Source organism: Garra rufa, chromosome 12 (genome assembly GCF_049309525.1).
Source record: "Garra rufa chromosome 12, GarRuf1.0, whole genome shotgun sequence".
Taxonomy (NCBI): domain Eukaryota; kingdom Metazoa; phylum Chordata; class Actinopteri; order Cypriniformes; family Cyprinidae; genus Garra; species Garra rufa.
The window spans coordinates 34,199,110-34,209,456 of record NC_133372.1 but is presented as its reverse complement, the minus strand read 5'-3'; the positions used below and the strand labels follow the sequence as shown (position 1 = coordinate 34,209,456).

The window sequence follows — 10,347 nt, the reverse complement described above, 5'->3', positions numbered from 1 at the left end:
GTACACACACACACACACACACACACACACACACACACACTAATTTTTCACATTTTGCAATTATTTAATGAAAATTATGCACACATAATTAAGAAAAACTGGAATACAAATGTAAAAATGTAACATTAAAATAACAGTATTATCTATAATATAATATATATACATTACATATTATAAATACACACACACATACTACTTTCTGATATTTTGTGATCATTTAATGACAATTATGCACACATAATTAGGAAAAACTTCAATATTAACATTAAAATAATAGTATTATCTATAATATAATATAATATAATAAAATATAATATAATATAATACACGCCAAATAAAATAAATATACACGCATACATATTAATTTTCTCACATTTTGTGATTATTTGATGACAATTAAGCACATAATTTAAAAAAAACTGGAATGAAAATATAAATTTCAGTATAAATACGACAAAATGATTATCTATATATATATATTTTGTGGTCATTTAATGAAAATTATGCACACATAATTAAAAAATGGAATAAAAATGTAAAATTCAATACTAATATAAAAATACTAATAGTAGAATAGTATCTATAATAATAATAATAATAATAATAATAATAATATACACTAAATATAAATCACACACACACACACACACACACACACACACACACACACACACTAATTTCAATAATTACAATTATGCACGCATAATTAAGAAAAACTGGAATAAAAATGTAAAATTCAATATTAACATGAAATAATTATCTATGATACAATATAATACACACCAAATATTATAAATACACACATATTAATTTTCTCACATTTTGTGATTATTTAATGACAATTAAACACATAATTAAGAAAAACTGGAGTAAAATGTAAAATTCAATATTAATATAATAATAATATACAATAAATATAAATACACACACATACTAATTTCTCAGATTTTGTGATTATTTAATGACAATCACACACGTAATTAAGAAAAACAGGAATGAAAATGTAAAATTCAATATTAATATGAAAATAATAATAGTATTATCTATAATCTAATAATAATCATAATAATAACATATCCACCAAATATTATAAACACACACATACATACTAATTTCTCAGGTTTTGTAATTATTTAATGACAAGTGTGCACATATATTTAAGAAAAACTGGAATAAAAATGTAGTATAAAAAAAATTATCATCATATTTATTCATTCGTTTATGTTTTTATTTTCCTAGTCCAGTAATAAAATGTTTTAATTTGTAATATTATTTTTATTTCTGTGTTTTCTTAATTTTAGGCTGACTTACTTTATTTATTTATTTTTGTCATTTTAAAGTGAGAATTATGCATAATATATGTGACCCTAGACCACAAAACCAGTCTTAAGTCGCTGGGAAATATTTGTTGCAATAGCCAAAAATACATTGTATGGGTCAAAATTATTGATTTTTCTTTTATGCCAAAAATCATTAGGAAATTAAGTAAAGTTCATGTTCCATGAAGATTTTTTGTAAAATTCCTACTATAAATATATCAAAATGTAATTTTTGATTAGTAATATGCATTGTTAAGAACCTAATTTGGAGAAGTTTAAAGGTGATTTTCTCAGTATTTTGATTTTTTTGCACCCTCAGATTCTAGATATTCAAATAGTTGTATCTCGGCCAAATATTGTCCGATCCTAACAAACCATATATCAACAGAAAGCTTATTTATTGAGCTTTCATATGATGTATACATCTCAGTTTTGTAAAATTTAACCTTGTGACTGGTTTTGTGGTCCAGGGTCACATATAGTATTACAAACACAAGCATTACATGACAATCTATTTAACCTCAAATGAAAAAAAGACAACAGCCTAATGTAAGGTCAAAAAAAAGTTGTATTTATTTGGACTTAAGAATGGTTCACATCCAAACAGTGGGATGGTGTACGATAACATCACAGGGGGGGGGGGGGGGGGGGGATCCAACCATTCAAACACTCATTTGAGAACAGCATCACTAGACAAAAAGTGTTAGAGGAGGAAAAAAACCCAAACGACAGTTTTCACAACCCACTACTACAGACAGACGCCACTTTTGTCCTGTGGAACATTGTGTCCAGAGAAGGAGAAAGCCTATATTTTCTGTTATCTTAGCATACGTACAACAAACACCCACTGTGGCATACGTACAATACACGCCCAATGTAGCATACATTCCCAAAACATACTTCCAGTAACATCACATACAGTCTATTAAGTACAGGGATGCACCAAGTGCCTTAGTAATCGTGCAAGTACCATACAACATCCTATTATCAGACCAACACGGCCTTAAATACTGCAATGCATTAGCTCGGGTAGAAGATTTAACTTAACAGCAAAACTATACGCTTTTCACAGCACAGCCTTGAGTTCACTGGCAGAGAGGAGATCAACAGAGATGAATGACACAACCAGGACTGATTTAGATGGCAGTTTCTGTAAACTCGATAGCATTTATTATCAAACACAGGCTCGTTACGTAAGCGCTACTATACAGTATGTACTACATGAGCTGTACGACGTATGTGAGAACGTAATGTCTGATACTCAAGTATTCATGAAACTCATGACACTCAAAGGCATGGTTACAGCATGAGTAAACAGTGTATGGTTGTGGATTGAGCAACGTACACTGAGTTACATGATCCTTTGGTGCATGGCTGCTAGTGCAAGCTAGAGTTAAAGAATGACACTAAGACGCTGTGGAACATATGAGAAATGTGGTTACATTTGTAACAAACAGCTTCATGTCTGCCAACCGTTTTCGTTTTTCTCGTCTATTCTTTGTCAACTAATGATCAATACCAGCACTGACCAACAGAGGGAGCAGTTGTGAGCAGGGACGGGCCATTTAAGGCCACCAGAGGGCAGTATTTGTCTTAGCCCTTATGTGCTGAGAAAGGTTTATATGGAAAATCCACACTGAACAAGACTTAATAGGTAGGGCAAGGGCTCTCAAAACTTTTATTAATAAAATGTAATGTCTTTAATGACATTCATGAGTAGTGGATGAGGATTTACTATTATTATTATTATTATTAAAGTTTTTCTTTTTAATACATTTCTTTATTTAAAACTGAATTGAATTATTTTTAGCCAATTAATTATTTTTTGGTTAAAATAAAGAAAACGCCTATATTTACAATAGAAACTGACATAATAATTGACTTTAAAGACCTGGAAATCTTAATTTTATCAACATTTCAGAAGAATGACCCATTGAATTATGAATTATTAATAAAAAAATTTTTTTACTTTAAATAAAATTCATCCCTCATCCATCCAGGTGTAATTATGAAGAAGTGTCAATTTTTTTTTACAGAAATTTTATTTTAGCCAATAAATTAATTTCAAGCTAAGAATAACCAGAAAAACACTATCTGTCAAAAGTTTTTGAACAGTAAGATTTTTAATGTTTTAAAGAAGTCTCGTCTGCTCGCCAAGCCTGCATTTATTTGTTCCAAAGTATAGCAAAAACAGTAAAAAAATATATATATATTTTTACTATTTAAAATAACTGTTTTCTATTTAAATATATTTAAAATGTAATTTATTCCTGTGATTTCAAAGCTGAATTTTTAGCATTACTCCAGTCACATGTCTAATATTCTGATTTGATGTTCAAAAACATTTAATATTATTATTATTATGTTGTTAAAAACAGCTGAGTGGAATTTTTTCAGGTTTCTCTGATAAATAGAAAGTTCAGAAGAAGAGCATTTAACTGAAACAGAAATCTTTTATAACATTATAAATGACTTTATCATCACTTTGAATCAATTTAAAGCATCCTTGCTAAATAAAAGTATTAATTCCTATAATATATATACTGTATATGTGATGCGATCTGGGAAAACCCGTCGAATGTTGCTCTGGGACATTTTCAGGAAATTCAAAAAATAGTTTGAATGTCAATTTTTTTTGTCAGAATTAGGTTTTCATTCCATTATTATTCTATAACAGTTTGTCTATCATCTTTGAAAATATCTTGGCAAAACTCCAAACTTTCAATATAGTTTTGGTATTGTGTATAATGCTATAAAAGCTTTTAGTTTCAGATAAATGCTGATCTATGGACCTCAAAAAATCCAAAAATCCTGAAAATAATATTACTCAACTGTTTTAAATATTGTTAATAATAATAATAATAATAATAAATGTTAATAAAAAAACAGCAAATCAAAAAAGATTTCTAAAGGATCATGTGACACTAAAGACTGGAGTAATGATACAGGAATAAATTACATCTTAAAATATAGTCAAACAGAAAACAGTTATTTGAAATAGTAAAATGATTTCAAAATTGCACTGTTTGTGCTGTACTTTGGATCAAAAAAATGAGGGCTTGGTGAGCAGAGGAGACTTCTTTAAAAAAATTTAAAATCTTACTGTTCAGAAACTTTTGACCGGTAGTGTATATTCACTATAGAAATTGACTTTTTTTAAAAAATAAAAATAAAACTCATGTTTCATGAGGCCTGGAAATCTCACTTTTATAATTCCCTTCCATTTCTATGTTTTCTGTGACCTCAGAAATGTTTTACTGCAAAACCATAGAAGAATGACCTAAAACAGTCTGTTCTATACACTGAATTATAAATTATGCATTGCAAGATTCTGCATGTTTTCTTTACTGCAAGTATAATTAAGCCCTCATCCATCCAGGTGTAATTATGCAAAAGTGTCATGGCTGAATTCAAATGAATGTCCAGAAATAGATATGCGCCCTAGTAATGGTGAATAATAGTCTTTACGCTTATGTTAACATGACGCCTATTGGGAAGTGATACAGTAAGAGATATTATAAACAAAATTAGAATCACTTCCTGAGATGAGTCGAATCCTCGCAGCTCCAGACCCGGTTTCAAATCACTCCCTTGTGGCTGAAGGCCAGCATACTTTATTTTAATACATTGTGCGTTGTATCTAGGGAAAGGCACCACTATTAGTCTTCAAACAGTGTTGCTTGCTAAAGAGAAGCACGTGCAAGTCTCCCTCACATGCGGACAACAGGCCCATGCTATTACAAAGCTGAGGAATTCAGACAGAAGCTAATTACCAGTCATCGCCAAAATCATCCGTTACAAGTAATTCAAGATGGCAGTAACAGTACATGGAGTCTCTAAGAGATTCTCAATTTATGCCCCAGATGCAAGCGTAAATCAGTATGGAACTAACATAAGGCTAACGCAGACGGATGATGTAACAGCTCAAACATTATATTTCTAGATTAAAAAAATTGTGCGTAGTAACAGAGGAGGAGAACCATTTTTATGTAATACACACGTTTTTCCATATTGTCATTCTGATTGGACGGTGTGAAGTGGCAAATCCTAAGGCAAAGCGCCAAAGTAGAATTGGTGAAGAAGATGAGATTAAAGCTTTGGGCTCAGTGTGTTTAGGTGGATATCTAGGTCAGTCGGGCAAATTTTGTACACGCTGGGTATTCCCTCTTCAAGCACTGCTCAGGGAGGAGGGGTAACGCTGAAGATGAACCCGAGATGATATGACAGATTGGGGGCAGTGGAGTTTCTCTTGTTGGAGCTGGTTTCTCTAGGCTATTGAATATTTAGATGGGGAGGAGGGATCTGGAGATCACCAGAGAGAGAGAGTTTGGTATGGATTTACAAATGTATCATTCATTTGATGTGAAAATATGCTTTGCTTTGAATCATTTAGAACATAAACAAGATCGTTTCGTGAATCTCACAAAAATAGGTCTAGGTCAGCCCAAAACCAGAAAAAAATATGAAAATATATTTTTGCATAAGAAAATGAAGCCTATTTTTAGGATTTTTTTCTATTATTGTATATATATATATATATATATATATATATAGTATTGTGATATTATTGTGTAGGCTATTGAATATTTAGATTGAAAGGATGGATCTGCCCCTAGTCAGAGACTGGGTATATTTGACATACACAAGTTTTGGGGTGAATTTAACAAAAATATGTCCCGATCATCACAAAAAAATATATATATATATTTTCTCAGAATTGCGATACTAACTCGCAATTCAGAATTTTTTTTCTCAGAATTGTGAGTTATAAAGTCAGAATTGTGAGATCTAAACTTGCAATTCTGAGAAATTATGTCAGAATTGAGTGATATAAACCCCCAATTGCAAGTTATAAAGTCGGAATTGTGAGACATAAACTTGCAATTGTAAGAAATAAAGTTGCATTTCGGAGAAATACAGTCAAAATTTTGAAATAAAGTCTCAGAATTGCGAGTTTATATCTTTATATTTCAATTCTAAGAAAAAAGTAAAAAAAAAAAAAAAAGTCAGAATAGCAAGGTTTTATCTAGCAATTCTTAAAAAAAGTACAAACCTCTGACTTTTTCTCCAAATTGTGAGATATTAACTTAGTGAGTGATATAAAATTGCAATTGTAAGTTGTAAAGTTAGAATTGTGAGATATAAACAATTCTGAGAAAAAAAAGTCAGAATTGAGTGATAAACTCAATTTTGACTTTGAAGTTCATCTCGCAATTGTGACTTAGTGACTAGTTTTTCTCAGAATTGTCAGTTTATCTCATAATTGTGACTTTTTTTCTCAGAATTTTCTCATAACAATTCTGACAAAAAAAGTAAGAATTTTAATGAAAAAAATAGAATTGTGAGATATAAATTCGCATTTGCGGGAAAAAAGTCAGAATTGCAATTGCAGAATTGTGAGGTATTAAAATGTACTTTTAACTTTTTCTCAGAATTATGAAAAGTCAGAAATTTTACAATTGCAAGATATAAACTCGCATTTGCAAGAAAAAGTGTTATGAGTTATAAAGACAGATTTGTGAGATAAATTCAATTCTGAGAAATGAAGTCAGAATTGAGTGATATAAAATCGCAATTTTGAGTTATAAAGTTAGAATTGTAAGACATAAACTCGCAATTCTGAGAAATAAAGTCAAAATTACAATATAAACAATTTCGTATTTTCTCTTCTCTGAGTTTCAACTGACTTTTTCTCAGAATTGTCTCACAATTCTAACTTTATAACTTGCGATTGTGATTTTTTCACTCACAAAATTTATATCTCACAATTCTGAGAAAAAAGTCAGAATTGTCAGAATATAAACTTATAAACTTAACTCATTTATAAGAAAAAAATTTCTGAGATAATAAGTCACAATTCAGTGGTGATTCAGTGGTGGAAACAGGCTTCCGCATTCATGTCAACTGATTAAATTTTTTGCTTTTTTTTGGACAAATAAGTCCCGGGAATGTTTGGTGTGATTCACCCATTTACTTTTGTTGCTTGTGTGTCATCTGGTCATTTTAGTAATTATTAATATTCATATAATCAGTTGGCGAAGTATATATGAGATACATTTCCAAAGCAGGGCTATTTGAAATACGTAATTGATGGATGCTTGCAATAACATGGAGCTTACTAGAATGCCTTAAAGCCACGTAACTTTATAAGAATGAAGCATTTAAATGTGTAAATTCGGCATGATGAACTGCCTTTTGTATTGGGAAGAAGGGAAGTAAAGAATAGAGCACTCCTCAAACTAATATTAATAATAATGGCTCAGACTATTGATTCATTATTTGTTTGCTTGGTTGTAAATGTTTTCGATAAAAGCCGTTCTAGTCTCCCTGCCTCTTCTGTCCTCGGCTGTACAAGATTGACACTTAAAAAAAGAATCTACCCAAAATTTATATACAAGTAAAACTACATTTTACCACAGTTTTCTTACAATTAGTTGGTATATTGGTTTTCTGCATCTCATATATGTATACAGCTTGGCTATGTTGTTACTTAGATTTATATCGCTTATTCTACAAACGAAAGGCATTACAAGTTCAAGTACAGTATATCTCTATTTACAACAGCTCAAAGGTAGCTGGCCGTGTTAGACAGTCTTCGAGTGACCGTTTGGTTCTATTATATGTACAGTCCAGTTCTGGAGGGCGGGGCTTATCGCTTACTTTAAAACAGTCCTCCTCAGTTTATTCACTCTTGAACAACAGAACTCTTTTGGCCAACCAGTGCAGAGAGAAATGCAAACTCACTCGTTTGATCTTGCTCTAAATAAAAGTCACATAAAAATGTGGCCAAAAAGCACAAGTTAGTATTAATTCTGAGGTAAAATTAATAAGAATTTATCATATATGTTTTGATTAAATTTACCCTGGAATTATCTCTTTTCCCTTGTATTTTTATTTTTTGTCTTTTTTTTCACAGAGAGGGCAGGAAATGATGGGAAGAACAGAATGGAATGGGGAAATCACCTGAGCCAGACTCAACTCACATCATCCGCAAACAGGCTCAACATGTCAAACCACTAGGCCACAGGTCAGACCTCTTAAAGGCTCAAAAAATAAATTCATAAACAAAATGGCACTCCTGAACTTCCTTCCTGGAATGAGCCTTGTTAGCCCTCACCAGCGCAGGTAGCTACACCGCACCACGGGCCTGCTGCTGCTGCTACATGGTCCCGGGTTTCTCGCCAGAGTTGGCGGAGGAAGCTGCAGCGTTGCTCGCGTTGTTTGGAAAGATCTTCTCTGTGGGGGTCACGGCAGGGCTTCCCACCCCAGAGGAGCTGGAGCTGCTGGAGCGGTGCTGCGTGGGCGGGGGTCGCACGGGCCTCATAGGCGGAGGTCTGAGCTGGGCTCCGGCCAATCTGGCGGACAGCGCCGGTTTAAAGGTGGTCATCATTTCGGAGGTGGAGCTGCTGCTGCGTCTGAGGGCCGCGTCTGGGTCTCGGATCATGATGGTGTGTAGGGGGCTCGCTGGCTCTGAGCTCACAGGGTTCTTGAGCGGTTCTAATGTATCCAGAACAACATCAGGAGCTTGTTTGGCTGTGTTTTGCCGTTCCAATTCGCGAAGCTCATGAAGTGCGGTGTTCATGGTCTTCTCAATATCCTGTAATAAAAAATATTGTTTATTTTTTACACAATTTTTTTTTTACGGTCATTTGGCAAAATATTGACTACATTGATATATTTTTTATTTTATTCTTTAATATTTAACATTATTTATTCATAACCTAGTTTAGGCTTTTGTCAGCAGTATGTTTTAATTATTATTTTTTAACACCAATTTTGACCAAATATTGACTAAATTCATATATTTTTCATTTTATTCTAACATGGCTTTGAATTGTACTCAATAAAACTAAGATTTAATATTAAACCAAATGTTCAAGCATTTTATTCATAACCTAGTTTATGTTTTTGTCAAAAGTATGTTTTAATTATTAGTTTATAACAACAATTTTGACCAAATATTGATTAAATTTTTATATTTTTCATTTCAGTCTAAAATGACCTTAAATGTGAGTCAAGCAACAATAACATTTGGTATTAAACCAAATGTTTAAGCATTTTATTCATAAACTAGTGTTTTCACTTTTATTTTTTAACAACTGTGACAAAATATTGACAAAATGTATACATTTTTTCATTTTATTCTAAAATGGTGTTGAACTGTACTTAATAAAACCAACATTTACTATTGAACCAAATGTTCAAGCATTTTATTTAAAACCTAGTTTAGGTTTTTGTCAACAGTATGTTTAAAATATTTTTTTTTATAATAATTTTGACAAAATATTAAAATATTAAAATATTTAGATTTATACATTTTTTTATTTTATTTTAAAATGGCTTTGAATTGTACTCAATGAAACTAACATTATAATATTAAACCAAATGTTCAAGTATTTTATTCATAGCCTATAGTTTTAATTATTATTTTTTAACAAAAATATTGAAAAAATATTGACAAATTTATATATTTTTCATTTTATTCTAAAATGGCATTGTACTCAATGAAACTAACATTTAATATTAAACCAAACGTTCAAGCATTTTATTCATAACCTAGTTTAGGTTTCTGTCAACAATATAAATTTTTTTATTTTGTAACAACAATTTTAACAAAATATTAACTAAATATATATATTTTTGATTTTATTCTAAAAAAAACGTACATTTAATATTAAACCAAATGTTCAAACATGTTTTTCATAGCCTAGTTATTTTTTGTCAACAGTATATTTTAATTATTATTATTTCACAACAATTTTGACAAAATATTGACTAAATTCATATATTTTTCATTTTATTCTAACATGGCATTGAATTGTACTCAATAAAACTAACATTTAATATTAAACCAAATGTTCAAGCATTTTATTCATAACCTAGTTTATGTTTTTGTCAAAAGTAAGTATTTTTAACAACAATTTTTACAAAATATTGACTAAATTTTAATTTTTTTCATTTCAGTCTAAAATAGCACTGAATTTTAGTCAAACAACAATAACATTTGTTCAAACGTTCAAGCATTTTA

The 10,347-nt window shown here is 30.8% G+C and overlaps 1 protein-coding gene across 1 annotated transcript in view; it reads right to left on the bottom strand.

The window, feature by feature from the left end:
- Positions 1 to 1,881: 1,881 nt before the first annotated feature.
- The window catches only part of srgap3 (SLIT-ROBO Rho GTPase activating protein 3), a 132,753-nt gene continuing 124,287 nt past the window's right edge, over positions 1,882 to 10,347 (bottom strand). The window contains exon 22 of the mRNA XM_073852569.1: positions 1,882 to 8,916. Within this exon, the coding sequence (XP_073708670.1) occupies positions 8,479 to 8,916 (438 nt within the window). The 3' untranslated portion in view covers positions 1,882 to 8,478. The remainder of the gene's footprint in view (positions 8,917 to 10,347) is intronic.